The sequence below is a fragment of the Diplodia seriata genome (genome assembly GCF_021436955.1).
Source record: "Diplodia seriata strain FDS-637 chromosome Unknown scaffold_3, whole genome shotgun sequence".
NCBI lineage: Eukaryota > Fungi > Ascomycota > Dothideomycetes > Botryosphaeriales > Botryosphaeriaceae > Diplodia > Diplodia seriata.
Genome location: NW_027117310.1, coordinates 50,523 through 63,200, shown reverse-complemented (window position 1 = coordinate 63,200; position 12,678 = coordinate 50,523). Strand labels below are relative to the sequence as shown.

The 12,678-nt window shown below is 63.6% G+C and overlaps 4 protein-coding genes across 4 annotated transcripts; 2 read left to right on the top strand and 2 right to left on the bottom strand.

The window, feature by feature from the left end:
- Positions 1-1,405: 1,405 nt before the first annotated feature.
- On the top strand, positions 1,406-2,542 carry SLS55_002770 (uncharacterized protein; the record flags this gene model as incomplete). Its single annotated transcript, XM_066774250.1, has 1 exon — positions 1,406-2,542. One exon carries the CDS (start codon positions 1,406-1,408, stop codon positions 2,540-2,542), a length of 1,137 nt encoding a protein of 378 aa, XP_066634369.1.
- Positions 2,543-3,654: 1,112 nt separating this feature from the next.
- Positions 3,655-4,953, bottom strand: SLS55_002769 (uncharacterized protein; the record flags this gene model as incomplete). The annotated part of the gene is made up of 3 exons (XM_066774249.1): positions 3,655-3,862; positions 3,926-4,817; positions 4,896-4,953. 3 exons carry the CDS (start codon positions 4,951-4,953, stop codon positions 3,655-3,657), a joined length of 1,158 nt encoding a protein of 385 aa, XP_066634368.1.
- Positions 4,954-6,094: 1,141 nt separating this feature from the next.
- Positions 6,095-7,871, top strand: SLS55_002768 (uncharacterized protein; the record flags this gene model as incomplete). The annotated part of the gene is made up of 3 exons (XM_066774248.1): positions 6,095-6,102; positions 6,394-7,361; positions 7,447-7,871. The coding sequence occupies 3 exons, from the start codon at positions 6,095-6,097 to the stop codon at positions 7,869-7,871; spliced, it is 1,401 nt and encodes a 466-aa protein (XP_066634367.1).
- A 2,917-nt stretch (positions 7,872-10,788) lies between these two features.
- On the bottom strand, positions 10,789-11,731 carry SLS55_002767 (uncharacterized protein; the record flags this gene model as incomplete). Its single annotated transcript, XM_066774247.1, has 4 exons — positions 10,789-10,838; positions 10,888-10,940; positions 10,992-11,199; positions 11,251-11,731. The coding sequence occupies 4 exons, from the start codon at positions 11,729-11,731 to the stop codon at positions 10,789-10,791; spliced, it is 792 nt and encodes a 263-aa protein (XP_066634366.1).
- Positions 11,732-12,678: the final 947 nt, after the last annotated feature.

Sequence of the window (12,678 nt, the reverse complement as noted above, 5' to 3'; positions counted from 1 at the left end):
CAAAACCGCCGCTCGAGCCACCATGGAATGACACCATGTTGTATTCTCCGTAGACTTCACTTCTACCTCGGCCTTCTTTCGTTGTTGCCTTGACACACTGTTCAGTCGTCCAGTTAGTTTATTGGCTGCTGCTAAGGCTCCATCATTAGTCTACGTCAGAAGGCGGAAAACGGGATACTCATCCCCAGCCTCGACCGGAATGATGTTAAAGGCCGCAAAGGAATCAATATTCTCGGGCTCAAGCGCGAAGAACGCTAGCGCAGCATTCCTCTGCCGCGTGCTCACTCTGAAGCTTCCGTCCGGCAGCTCGACCTCCTTTTCGAAAGCCTCCATCGTCACCTCCGCTTTGAGTGTCGGCACCCAGTTGTTGCCGTATGTCGCGGCATTGACGCAGGCGAGGGCATAGAGCCCGGAAAAGAAGACAGCCTTGATCATTCCCGGCTGAGTTGAAGGGTCGGGCGGAAGGTCGGATGGCTGGCGCTCGGTTGGGATATGCGGGGTGCGCCTGTAGAGAGCCGCAATTTATGTGCATCACGTCGCATTGTGGAAAGTGGGATGCCCATTCAACGTAGATGAAGAAGAGGCTCTCCAAGTCGCGGCAGTCTTGGACCTACCGGAAGTAGCAAGGATGCCAAGGGGTCAAGAGTCGGGCAGGTCGGGTCAAATGCGACAAGAGTCGGGGACTGGGTTCTATAAATGCAATGGGCTTCATCTTCTGTGATGGGAGAGATTTCAAGCGATGATGGGGAAGATGAACAGTCGTTGGGAGACGGAATTCTTTGGAGATCGTCACGTAGGTGAGTCTGGCCATTTACCCCGCAAAGCTTGTCCTCTCCAGGGCAGACTGCGACGGATAGAGAGACCATCAGATAACGCACGACGCAACTGTGTGAGTGAGTCGTTGACGATTCTTCAGTGACGCCGGAGAAGAGATTGGGGACTTTGAAAGAGCATCGAACGGTATACGAGAAAGCGGGACGAAGAGCAATGGGGCGGCAAGGAGTTTAGTCACGGCACAGCCACAGATGCCGCTATTCCGGGCGCACAGGGGTGGTGTGGATCTGGGCGTTTTGATGGCGCCAGGTGCCCCGCCTCAGCCACAACTAGCGGCCAATTGGTTTCATGTGAGCTGGCGGGCAACCATGGGAGACGCTGAGAGCTGCGCTCGGACTGGGCCGTGAGGCTGCTGTCTACGTGCCAGTTTAACATTCGTCGATTCAGCTTCCGTCTCGACCCGTGCCGGCTTCCGTCAGCCTAGTCTGGCTGCGTTGGCCGCCGTATAAAGCCAGCTAGCTGCCCCTCCCCCGCTCCAGCCAACAACCACCTCTGTCAGCTGTCATCGGCCTTCAGCACCTCTACCACAACCCAATTCATCTCTCATCTCAGTCCATCTCGTTCAGCCATCATGGGCAACCACCCCTCGGCCGTGTCCGACGACGGGCAGAGCTCGGTGCACCGCCAGAGCTACACGGTCCGCGGCGACCTGTACGCCCGCGCCGTCACGGCCTCGACGGTCAACGCCCGCGTGGTCTACGCGCGCAAGATCTCGTGCCAGCGGGCGCAGATCAGCAGGCAGGAGCCACTGCTGCCCCACAACTACCGCGAGCCGCCACACCGCTCCATCACGGCGCACACGGTCAGCGCCGACGCCATCTACGCCGACGAGATCAACTGCAAGACGCTGCGCTGCTACGACGTCGTCGTGGCCGAGGGCGAGTCGTGGCGCGCCAAGCGCATCGAGTGGCAGGACCGCGAGAAGGTCGACTGGGACGGCAAGGAGGACGACGAGAGCGAGGAGTCGGACAACGAGAGCGACGAGGAGACGACCCGCGACGCCGACCGCGCCCGCCGCAAGAAGATGGTCACCTACGGCGCCGCCGGCGCCCTCGGCCTGGCCCTGGGCGGCGCCGCCCTGGCCTACGGCCACCACCGCCACGAGGAGAAGGAGGAGAAGGAGAAGGCCGAGAAGGAGAAGGAGGAGCTGCGCCGCCGCGAGGAAGAGGAGCAACGCCGCCGGCGCGAGGACGAGAAGCACCACCACGACGACGACGAGCGCCGGCGCCGCGAGGACGAGGACCGGCGCCGGCGCGAGGACGAGGATCGGCGGCGGCGGGAGCAGGAGCAGCACCACGCGCCCGCCCCGCAGCAGCCCATGCACGGCGGCGGTGGCGGCGACTCGCACGCGGGCCACCACCAGAAGATGCACGGCGGCAACTACCACCTGTCGTCGCGCAGCCCGCGGCTGTGGTCGGACGGCAACCACTGCTTCCTGATCGCCGAGTGCGACGCGGGCGGCGGGCGGTTCCAGGAGTCGCGGCTCGACCTGGACAACATCATCACCAACCGCAACGGCGAGTTCGCATGGGTGCACCGCGGCGAGACGGGCAACTTCAGCGGCACCGCCGAGCGCTGGGAGATTGTCGACAGCGGCAACGTCATGGTCGCCGACCTGCGCAAGGTCGACGGCTCCACCCACCGCCGCCGCTTCGTGCTGTCCGAGAAGATCACCAACGAGGGCGGCCAGCTCAAGTACCTCGACTAGTTTCTTCTTTCTTGTACAACTCACACACACATTCAAAAACGCCACTGTCCATAGCAGTGGTCCAGCGACATAGCATCATCTATCTCCTTTAGTACACTGGGAAAAAATATCATCTTTTGAGCGCTACCACGCCCTTCTTGCCCTGCGTGAACACCATCACCACCGTGCTCCAACCGCCTCCGCCTCCCCCTCCCCCAAAACCCCCACCGGCACCTCCACAACCTTATCCCTCAAATAATCCGCGAACCCCTTCCCAAACGCATCCAACCTCGTCGCGCTACTAACCCCCCTCCCCAGCAACCCGTACACGACGAAATGCACCGCCATGATGCCCGCAAACTCCACCCGCTCCACTTTGTACACGCCGTGCCGCCGCGCGTCGTCGCCGCCCAGCAGCTCCCACATGCGGTCCCGCGACAGGAACGAGCGGAGCCAGCGCCACTGCCGCTGTCGCAGAGCGGTGTCGGTGGTTCTGGTGGTGGGGGAGGATGGGGTTGACCGGATGTAGATGCCGACGTTGAGGTTCGCGCCCTTGTCGCCGGAGCGCGCGAGGGCGATGTCGCCGAGGCGGATGCGGCGGGTTGGTTGCTGGTGTTCGGATGGTGATGCGGTGATGGGGGAGGGGGCGGCGTCGTAGGACTCGCGTTGGCCGAGGGGCTCGTAGATGGGCGGGTGGCCGGCGGGGTGGGAGACGACGGTGCCGCCGGTGCTTGTCGTCGACGAGATGATGTGCGCGGTTTCGGCCAGCGCGGATTGCGGCCAGACGGCTGGGTAGAAGGCGAGGTAGGGTTTTGGGATGGCGGTGCGCATGTCGAGGGAGTTGTGGAAGCCTGTGCTGGCGTGGTTAGTGATGGTGGTGGTGGTGGTGGTGTGGTGCTCGACGACGCTGCTTGTGGCCTGGTCGGGGGATGCTTTCTTACCGTGGAAGTGCCTGAGGGAGATGTTGGACACTGCCCTGCTGATTTCCAAGAGGGCGGCTTCGCTTTTCGCCTGGCCGACGATGCGAATGTACATGGTGCTGCTGTTCTGGTCCCACGGGTTCTCTGCTGGGACGCCGATGCTGTGTGGCCCGTCAGCGCCTCTCCGCGGCCGTGGTTTGGCGAAGGTTTCTCTTACCGCTGGAATTCGAAGACGTCGAGTTTTTGGATGGCTTGCTCGCCCATCTGCATCCGCACCTGTTTCTCGAACAGCTCGCACTTCTCCCGCCAACCATAGCCCGCCGCGTTGAAGAGCAGCTGGCACTCGTAGCCTCCTTGGTAGAAGATGGCCAGCTTCGTAGTCGGCGGTGGAGGCAAGCCTCTGATCTCGCTCACGCGGACACTACAAGACCGAATCAGCATCCACGACCGCAGAGAGAATGGGAAGCAAGAAAAAACCACCCACCGATCCTTCCCCACCTCGACCACCTCAACCGCATCCAACACGGCCTTGACATCACTATGCAAATACACATTCCCCTGCAACTCATACAGCAACTGACTCCTCACCGTATCGCCATCCACCACACCCCCCGTCCCCTCATGCTTCGTCACCACGCACTTCCCATCCGCATCCACCTCCGCAATCGGAAACCCCGGATCGACAAACACGTCTTCGCCGTACCTCCCCCGGTCCGCGAACCCGGCGAAATTCCCGCCCGTCACGTACGCCGAGCACTCGATCAGATGGCCGGCGACCAGCGCGCCCGCGAGCGCGTTGTAGTTGTTGTCGGACCAGCCCCACCAGTACCACGCCGCGGCCACGACGGGGCTGGCGTCGGCCACGCGCCCCGCGATGACGATGTCGGCGCCGTGGCGGAACGCGGTTAGGATGCCGCGCGCGCCGAGGTACGCGTTGGCGGACACGATGGTTGCCGGGGGTGCGGCGGCGTCTGCCTGATTCCCCTCCTTTTTCGCATCCGACGCCCCCGTCTCTCCGTCGCGGCGGCGCACGAAAGCGAAGGCGCCCTGGTCCGCGTCGTCGAGGTGCGGCAGCACTCTCTCCCCCAGCTCCTCCTCCTCGGTCGTCGGCAGCGCAGTTGCGCATACTCGATCGCGCAGGTCGTCGCCCACGATGTACGCGACGGTGAGGGAGTCGGCGAGCCCCTTCTCGCGGGCGAGGGCGGCGACGCGTTCGGCCAGGGCCTTGGGGTCCAGGGCGCCGCCGTTGAGGGCGACCTTGATGCGCTTGGCGGCGATGACGTCGAGGGACATGGCGAGCCCGTCCCACGCGCTGGGCTCGTAGCCGGGGTGCTGGCCGGCGGCGTGGGCGGTGGCGTTTTTGGCGATGTTGACTTCTGGGAGGGGGCGTCAGTTGGTTTTCCTTTTTGGAGGTAGGTGTGTCGTATTGGAGGGAGGGAAGTTGGTATACGCACCGGCGAGGTAGTCGCCCGTGATGAAGTCTACGTCGCCGAGGGTGGCTTGCTTGTACATCTCGATTGCGGGGTCTCCTGCTGCGTGGTCAGAGACACGGCGGATCGTTGGTCCTGGGAGGTGTCGTGGTGCTGTTACCGCAGTACCCTGAGCAGTTGGCGATGCGGACTGGCCGCTTGCCAAACTCGCCTTCGCGCCATGAGGAAGCCATGGCTTGAGATCTCTCGTAAAAAGGTGGACGTTCGAGAAGTGACTGAATATTGGGTTCAGATCGGGCCAAGATTGTTGCGGACTCTGGCTGTTGGCGACGTCAAATGTCGTGGATGCCAGACACCCCAGGCGGAACCGTCGAGCCTATATAGCAAGCCCCTCGACATAGCTCAGTGACGAACATTACGTCGACGGCCAGCACTTCGCCCATCACTTAGTCCTTCTTTGGGCATTTCCGGCCTGCCAACGCCGAGCGCTGCTCTCCTTAGCCGCGGGTGCAGCTACAACATTGTGAGGGGCAGTGCGATGAGGGGTAAGGTACTCAGGTACCACGGCGCACTATACACCCGCTGCGTCACTCTGGTTGGCCCGCTGTCGCCGCACGTCAAAACTCCGCTCCCGGCGTTTCGCGTCCAAAGTCGAAGCAAAACTCCGCCCGAGGTTCTCCACAGCTCGGGAAACGGCAGGGATCGGCGTCAAAACTCCGGCAAGCCGTCATCAGGACACCACCAGCACGAAACCCCAAACGGCGACGTAAAACTAGGCGCCGGGCCTCGGCCGACCAGAGCGAAAAAAAGGCGGGTCGTCATTCGACCGTCGGGCCGGGGGTCTGGTTTGTCTCCCCCCCTGCGAGCGGCGTCAGACAGGATTGCGGGGGGACGACGATACATATAAAACGCGCGGGCACCGCACTCCTCTCCTCTCCTCTCTTCCCCGAGAAAAAAACATAACAAGCTCTCGTACAGCAACCACGAGACGGACGGAAAAGAGAAGAAAAAAAGCCATGGGCGACCAACACAACACCACGGCCGCCGCCGCCGGCGGCGGCGACGACGACAACTACTCGGTCCAAGCGGAAGCGACGCGCATTCTGCACGAACGACTGCTGAACGACGCGTCGCTGGGGCTACCTCAGTCCTTCGCCGACGCGGCGCGCAAGGTCCGCATCGTCGGCGACGACCCGAAGCCGTTCGTGCCGACGCCGTGCAAGATGACCGAGTCGGCGGCGGCGCTGACGGCCCTCGTGGCTGCGGCGGCCAGCGCCGTGGCGGCGGACCGGTACGGAATCGACTATCAGGACGTCGAGGTTGATACGTGAGTAAGACCCTTTTCCTTCAACACCCTCCGAGGAAAGAAGAACAAGAAAGGCATCAGCAACCTCCTCTATCGACGACGGGAGAAAAGAAGGGGGGAAAAAGAGAACAAAAAGAAGTGCGCGAGACAGCATCAGCATCCCCCTTGCAACCCAGCCCAGCCCCATCCACTAACACCTTCCCCCCTCCACCGCAGCGACCTCGCAACCCTCTTCCTCGAATCCGTCCTCCTCCCCACCGTCGCCACCACGCCCCCAACACCCTTCCTTTCGCACCCGGTCCTCCAATCCGCCTTCGCCGCGGGCGACCTCCACCAAACCTCCAAGCCCATCCACCAAGAAGCCACGAATGTCTACCGCACGCGCGACGGGCGCTGGTACCACCTGCACGGCTCGATGAACGCGGCGCCGACGATGCGCATGGTCGGCGTGCCCGAGCAGGACGTCACGCGCGACGAGGCCATCCGCATCTACGCCGACAAGGTCGCGCAGTGGGATGCTGCTGAGATTGAGAGCCTGGCCAACGGCGACGAGTTCCGCCAGGCCGGCGTCACGTGTCTGCGGCCGCACGAGTTTTTTGCCAGCGAGCAGGGGCGCGTCATGGGCGCGGAGCCGCTGTGGACGAGGCGGGAGGTCGAGGTGCCGGCGGGGACGGCGAGCGCGTGGCCGGAGGTGGAGGACGGCGACGGCGACGGCGGCGAGTTCAAGCCGCTGAAGGGCGTCCGCGTCATCGACTTCTCGCGCGTCATCGCCGCGCCCGTCATCTCCAAGGTGCTCGCCGTGCTGGGCGCCGACGTGATCAAGGTCACCAACGAAAACCTGCCGGACCTGGCCATCCTGTGGGTGGATCTGAGCACGGGCAAGCGCGACGCGAACATCGACCTCAAGTCGGCCGCGGGCAAGGCGCAGTTCGCCGCGCTCGTCGAGGGCGCCGACGTGCTCGTCGACGGCTACCGGCCCGGCGTGCTCGAGCGGCTGGGCTTCGACGCGACGAGGTTGCGCGAAGTCAACCCGCGCCTCGTGTACGCGCGCGAGAACTGCTACGGCTTCGCGGGCCCGCTCGCGCGCCGCTCCGGCTGGCAGCAGATCAGCGACTGCCTCGTCGGCATCTCGTGGCTGCAGGGCGAGTTCCTCGGGTTGGACGAGCCCGTGGTGCCGCTGTTGCGTGAGTTTTTTTTTTTTCCCCATCCTCTCACCCACTCACTCACCTCCCTCCCCCCACCACCATCTGCTGATCGTCATCCCCAAAGCAAACTCCGACTACCAAACCGGCCTCGTCGGCGCCGCCGCCATCCTGCACGCCCTCCTCGACCGCACCAAGCGGCCGGGCGTCACCTTCGACATCGACGTCAGCCTGACCCAGTACAACATCTGGTACTACCGGCTGGGCCAGTACACGGACTCGCAAGCCGCCGCCCTGCGCGCCCGCAACGAAGGGTTCCACGTCCGCCACTACGACGAGATGCAGACGCTGCTGGTCAAGAGCCACGCCGCAATCCAGAGAGCCCGCCCCGAGCTGTTCCGCCGCCCCGACTATTTCTGGAGGATGAGCGGGAGCGAGTGGGGGCTCGACGAGGATGTTAACATCTTGGCGCCGGCTTTTAGGTTCGAGAGGTCGAGGCTGGGGTATGCGGTGCCGTCGGGGAAGCGCGGGAGGTCGAAGCCGGAGTGGTGAGAGGGAGGGAGAAAGGGAGAGAGAGAAAGGGATGGACGAGAACGAGCATTGAGGAGTCGTCGGTGTTTATAGTATAAAAGGATGAAAAAGAGCCCCCGATTTCGAGAAGGCAAGAACAATAGAAATTTTTTTTTTTCATTGCACCGTGCTAGAATAGGTCAAAGTCTTCCAGCAGCCCGGTCGACAAGTCCTGCCAGTTCCACGAGAACGGAAGCGGTATCTCGGCCAGCTGCTCCATCCCGGCGAAGCCCGCATCACCACCGCCACCACCGCTCCAGGGCTCGTGGAACCCAAAGTCGGGCCCCGACTGCTCCGCCCCGGGGACTGAAGTCGCACCCACGTTTCCCGTGCGGTGGTCAGGCGCAAACGAAGGGATCCCAGCACCGTCCTCAGGCCCGGCCCCCAGCTGGAAGCCAGGCGCCATGCCGCCAGCCACGCCGACGGCCTGCTGCGAGGAAGAAGACGGCCGGCCATCCACCCTCACACCGCTTCCATCGAGCGCGTCCGTCGTCGCACATGCTCGGCGTCGTTGAGCCACGCCGCCGCCGCCGCCTTTCTGAACAGCGGCACGCGCGATGCGCATCAGCTCGTGGCCGACGGTCAGCATGGGCCGGACGAAACAGTCCTCTTGGTTCGTCGCCGTCGCCTTGGACATGAAGGCGACGGCGTCACCCATGGCGCGCAGGTGGGCGGCCGCGTCCGCGTCGTCGGGGCGCTGCATAATGCACACGAAGAAGAGCATCATGGCTTGCACGGGCCGGTGCACCACCTCCCTGGTTTCGTCGTTGTGTCAGCCCCGTACTTGCGCGTAGGAAGAGGGGGTTGGTCTACGTACCAGATGAAGCTCGTGTTTTCCTGCGGGACGCCGGACAGCAGCCGGACGATCTCACGCGCTGAACGCAGGCAGACGTCGGTGTCGGGGAACGTGGAAGACGAGGCGTCGCCGTCGAGGCTTTGGCTTTGGTGGCGCGCGGATCGCTTCATGCCCCGCAGGCTGGTGAAGTGCCGCTGCCATGTGGCGCTGTGGACGGTGATGACGGCGCTGTGGAAGGCGAGCAGCAGGCCGGCGACGTGCAGATGCCGGTCCCCCCAGTCGTCGGCAACCCGGCCACCGCAGTCATCCGTCCCCCCCGGAATCATGGCGCTGCTCCACGCGGCCAGCTCCTCGCCCAGGGCGCGCACGTCGCCGTCCAGTGCTTCCGTCGTCTTCCCGGCGGCGCAGGCGGCGAAGATGCGGTCGTACACCTTCCCCTCGATGACGGCGAACCGGGCCGCCGCCAGCAGCACGCTCAGCACGGCCGTGCCGCGCGCGTTCACCACGATGCCCAGATTGTCTCTGGGCGCGCCAGACGGCAGGGCGACGCCGATGTCGTGGATGCTGTGCGCGCAGGGCCGCCCCGTCCGCAGCGAGGCGCTGGAATCCAGCACGATAGCGATCCAGAAGACGCGCGACCGCTGCTCGCGCTCGACGGCCGTCAGCGGCAGGTGGTCGGCGCCGCGGTGCAGGCCGGCCGAGTGCGAGAGGCGCACGGCGGCGGCGGTGAGGAAGAAGAAGGGCTGCGGGTTCGGGGTGCCGCGGAAGAAGCACGCCAGCGCCAGCAGCGCCTGCACCGACAGCAGGCTGGTGCTGCGCATGACCAGCGCCAGCGTCACCTCCAGCGCGTTCTTCGCGTACGCCCACGCGAGGTCGCCGGCTTCTTGCGTGCGCGGGCGCTGCTGCTCGGCTCGCCGCCGCTGCGAGAGGGCCAGGACGGCGTTGAGCGCTGCTGACCAGGCCGGGTCGCTGCTCGCGGTGCCTCCGGGCTGGTATTGGCTGCCGAACAGGGCCATGAAGGTCGGAGGGTGGAAGATGGGCAGGGCCGTGTTGTGGCTCTCGAAGTAGTCGTTCACCAGCGCCAGCGCCTCGTCGCAGGCCGGGACGGGCGTCGAGTTCTCGGCCGGCCACAGCGATTGCAGCAGCGGATGCGTCCAGCGGGCCCAGCTCCCGCCTCCCCGCAGCGGCTGCTCGAGCCGCTGGCGCAGCGAGGCGTCGGCGGTGCGCGATTCCAGCCACTGCAGCCCGTCGGGCGACAGGATGGAGATGCTCGACGAGGGGCCTCTTGACCAGTCAGCTGCTGTTGTGCAGAAGAGCAGGCTGCCCACCAAAGTATCTCATCTCGCCCGTGTTTTCCAGCACGATCGTTCCGCGTCCTCCGTTCCCTGGCGTTTGGCGCGTGTCATTGCCCGAGGCTGGCGGCGCTGCCTGTTGCGAACTCTGCTGGGGCGATGCGTGGTCGTCGAGCTCATGGACATTCTGGACGTGGCTTGCTCTGACGCTTCTCGTTAGCCAGCAGCTATGCATCTCGGGGCTTTGAGCTTACCTCCCAGCCCGTGGACGCGTCTGTCTGTCGACCGCGTCCGAGTAGTGGCAGCCGGCGCCGAGCTGGGTGCATTGCGAGCAGGTGGGACGCGCCCCGCTGCACTTTGTTCGCTTCCGACGGCACGCGTCGCAGGCCTTGACGGCGTCAGCAGTGGCTTTGCATGGGCAATTGGATGGCAACGGGCCTTTGCGAACCGGCGCTTCCAGCCACGTGGTCGTGGCGAGGGCGAGGAAGTGGGACGAGGTGGGCGTGTCTGCTGCATTCCGGTCGTGGTGCAGCCGCAGCAGCCGAGGAACAGAGAGGTCCGTCCAGTCACGAAGTCACCTGGATGCGCGCCGGGTGACATCATCGCCGAGAATCCCAAGTGCTATGAGCATGCTACACAATTATTCATTTTGATGAAGTTGCATTCTTCAATTAATGGGAACACGATGGGCGGACGAAGTCACGGTGGCAGCATCGCCGGGTAGGTCAGGCGAGCAATGAAAAGAGAATCATGAATATCAAGTAAATACCAGAAGACTGTCAAAATATATACGTTCGTTCCATCACTTCGTCTAGGGGTTGTAGCTGGTAACCTCCAGGTTCTTCACCGCGTACACAGTGTCTGCATCTCGTTAGCATCCGCAGCCCTCGACTCGCAACCTGCAACTTACCCGTCGTCGGCCCCGGGGTTCCCGAAGATCCCTCCATCTGCAAGTTGATGATGCTACAAACGTCAGATGCTGCTCGAGAAAGTTGCCGAGACCACGTCACTTACAGGTAGAAGCCGGCACCCGTGTAGCCCGCACCGACCTGGGTGGTGACGAGCTCGCCGTCCAGATAAAAGTTGATGGACACATCGCTGCCGTTCTCGTCGCGCAGCTCGGCCTTGACGTCGTGGAACTCGGTCGGGCTGGGGTACTCGACGTCCTTGGCCTCGACCTCGGAGCTGGTGTTGAACGTGTTGAACGAGATGTCGCCCGAGCCTGGACCCCCGTCAGCATCGTCAGAAAAGCACAAAGCATCATCGCCCTTACCCTTCCACTCGGCCAGGTCAATCTCGGGCGGCCAGCCCTCGGTCGCCGTCAGCCAGAAGGCGGGCCAGGTGCCGACGTCGGTCGTGGCCAGGACCGAGGCCGAGAAGTCGAGCCCGCCGCCCGCCTCGACGGCGAAGCTCTGCTTGGCGTGCACCGCGCCCGACAGGTAGTTGATGGCGGTGCCGCCGCTGGTGGCCGGCTGCCCGGACACGGGCTTGGCCGTGATGGTGAGCTGGCCGGCCGGGTCGATGGCGATGTAGTCGTGGTCGGTGCTGTTGCCGACCATGCGCGCCGACCCGTTGTGGTCGCTGCCCCACGGGTACAGGTAGTCGAAGTACTCCTCCAGGCTGGAGTAGTCGTCGAAGCACGTCTTGGGGATCAGCGTCGTGCCCGACGACTGGCGCTTGGCTGGCGACGTCTTCTTCACCGCCGCCGCCGAGGCGCTGGCGATGAGCAGTGCGGAGATGATGGACGACTTCATTGCAAAGATCTGATTGATTGCTGGATTGAGAAGAGCGGAGAGCGTGCTGGGGCTTTTATAGCCGGATGGCGGGCGGCCTTGCTGGCATCGTATCACGCATCGCGACCTCGCTCTTGCTCGTACCCGGACTCGGACACTCGACTCTGTTTCAAACGATGTTTTGCAGGCCTGGCTGCCCGCCGGAGCGCAGCTTCCAAATGAAGGGGGATTGGTGGTTTGGTGTTTCTCCTGTCGGACAAAAGCGGGGGCTGATCGAGTTTCAGGAAGTCTGCCGTCCCGAACAGCCTCGTCCGGCGGCCGCGGCCCTCGCGTATAGGTCGATCTGCATTTAGGGACCATCTACGGCGCAGATCATGCCGTTTCCTGCGCGAACCCCATGTCTATAGCCGCCGGGAGGAGGACTGAGAATACGAAAGGAAAAAGAAGGTGTGATCCTCGGGTGACGCGGTCTGCTCAGCCTGGCAGAAATAGAAACATCATCCACCGGAGACGCCCACGGTGGAGCACAGATGCGAATATGCTGCAGGGAGGTTCTGGAGTGCGGAGAAGCTGAAGTCGTTCGCGGGTGACGTAGGAATGCAGGGGATCTCGGGGGCGGGCGGCCCGCTGTTTGTTTCACCCGCTCTCTCCCTTCCCTCCTCCACATGTCCCTCCAAACCCTTTTACATTCTCCCTCGATATCTCCGCAATAGCTCCCGTTGACCCCGCACGCTGCGAAAAGCTATCTATCGTGGATCTCTTGGCCTATGAACGTCAGAATTTCGACAGTGCAGCTTCTCGGATGTGCGTCGTTTCAGAGACTGGCAGTCTGTTGGCAAAATGGCCGACGGAAAGAGTCCACCACGTGGCTTTCTCCGCTCCTCCACGGAACCCTCGCCAAGAGATCCGCGGCTTGGCTCTCCCAAGCTTCTGTCTCTTCCTCGCTGTAGTCGACTTACTATCTAAAG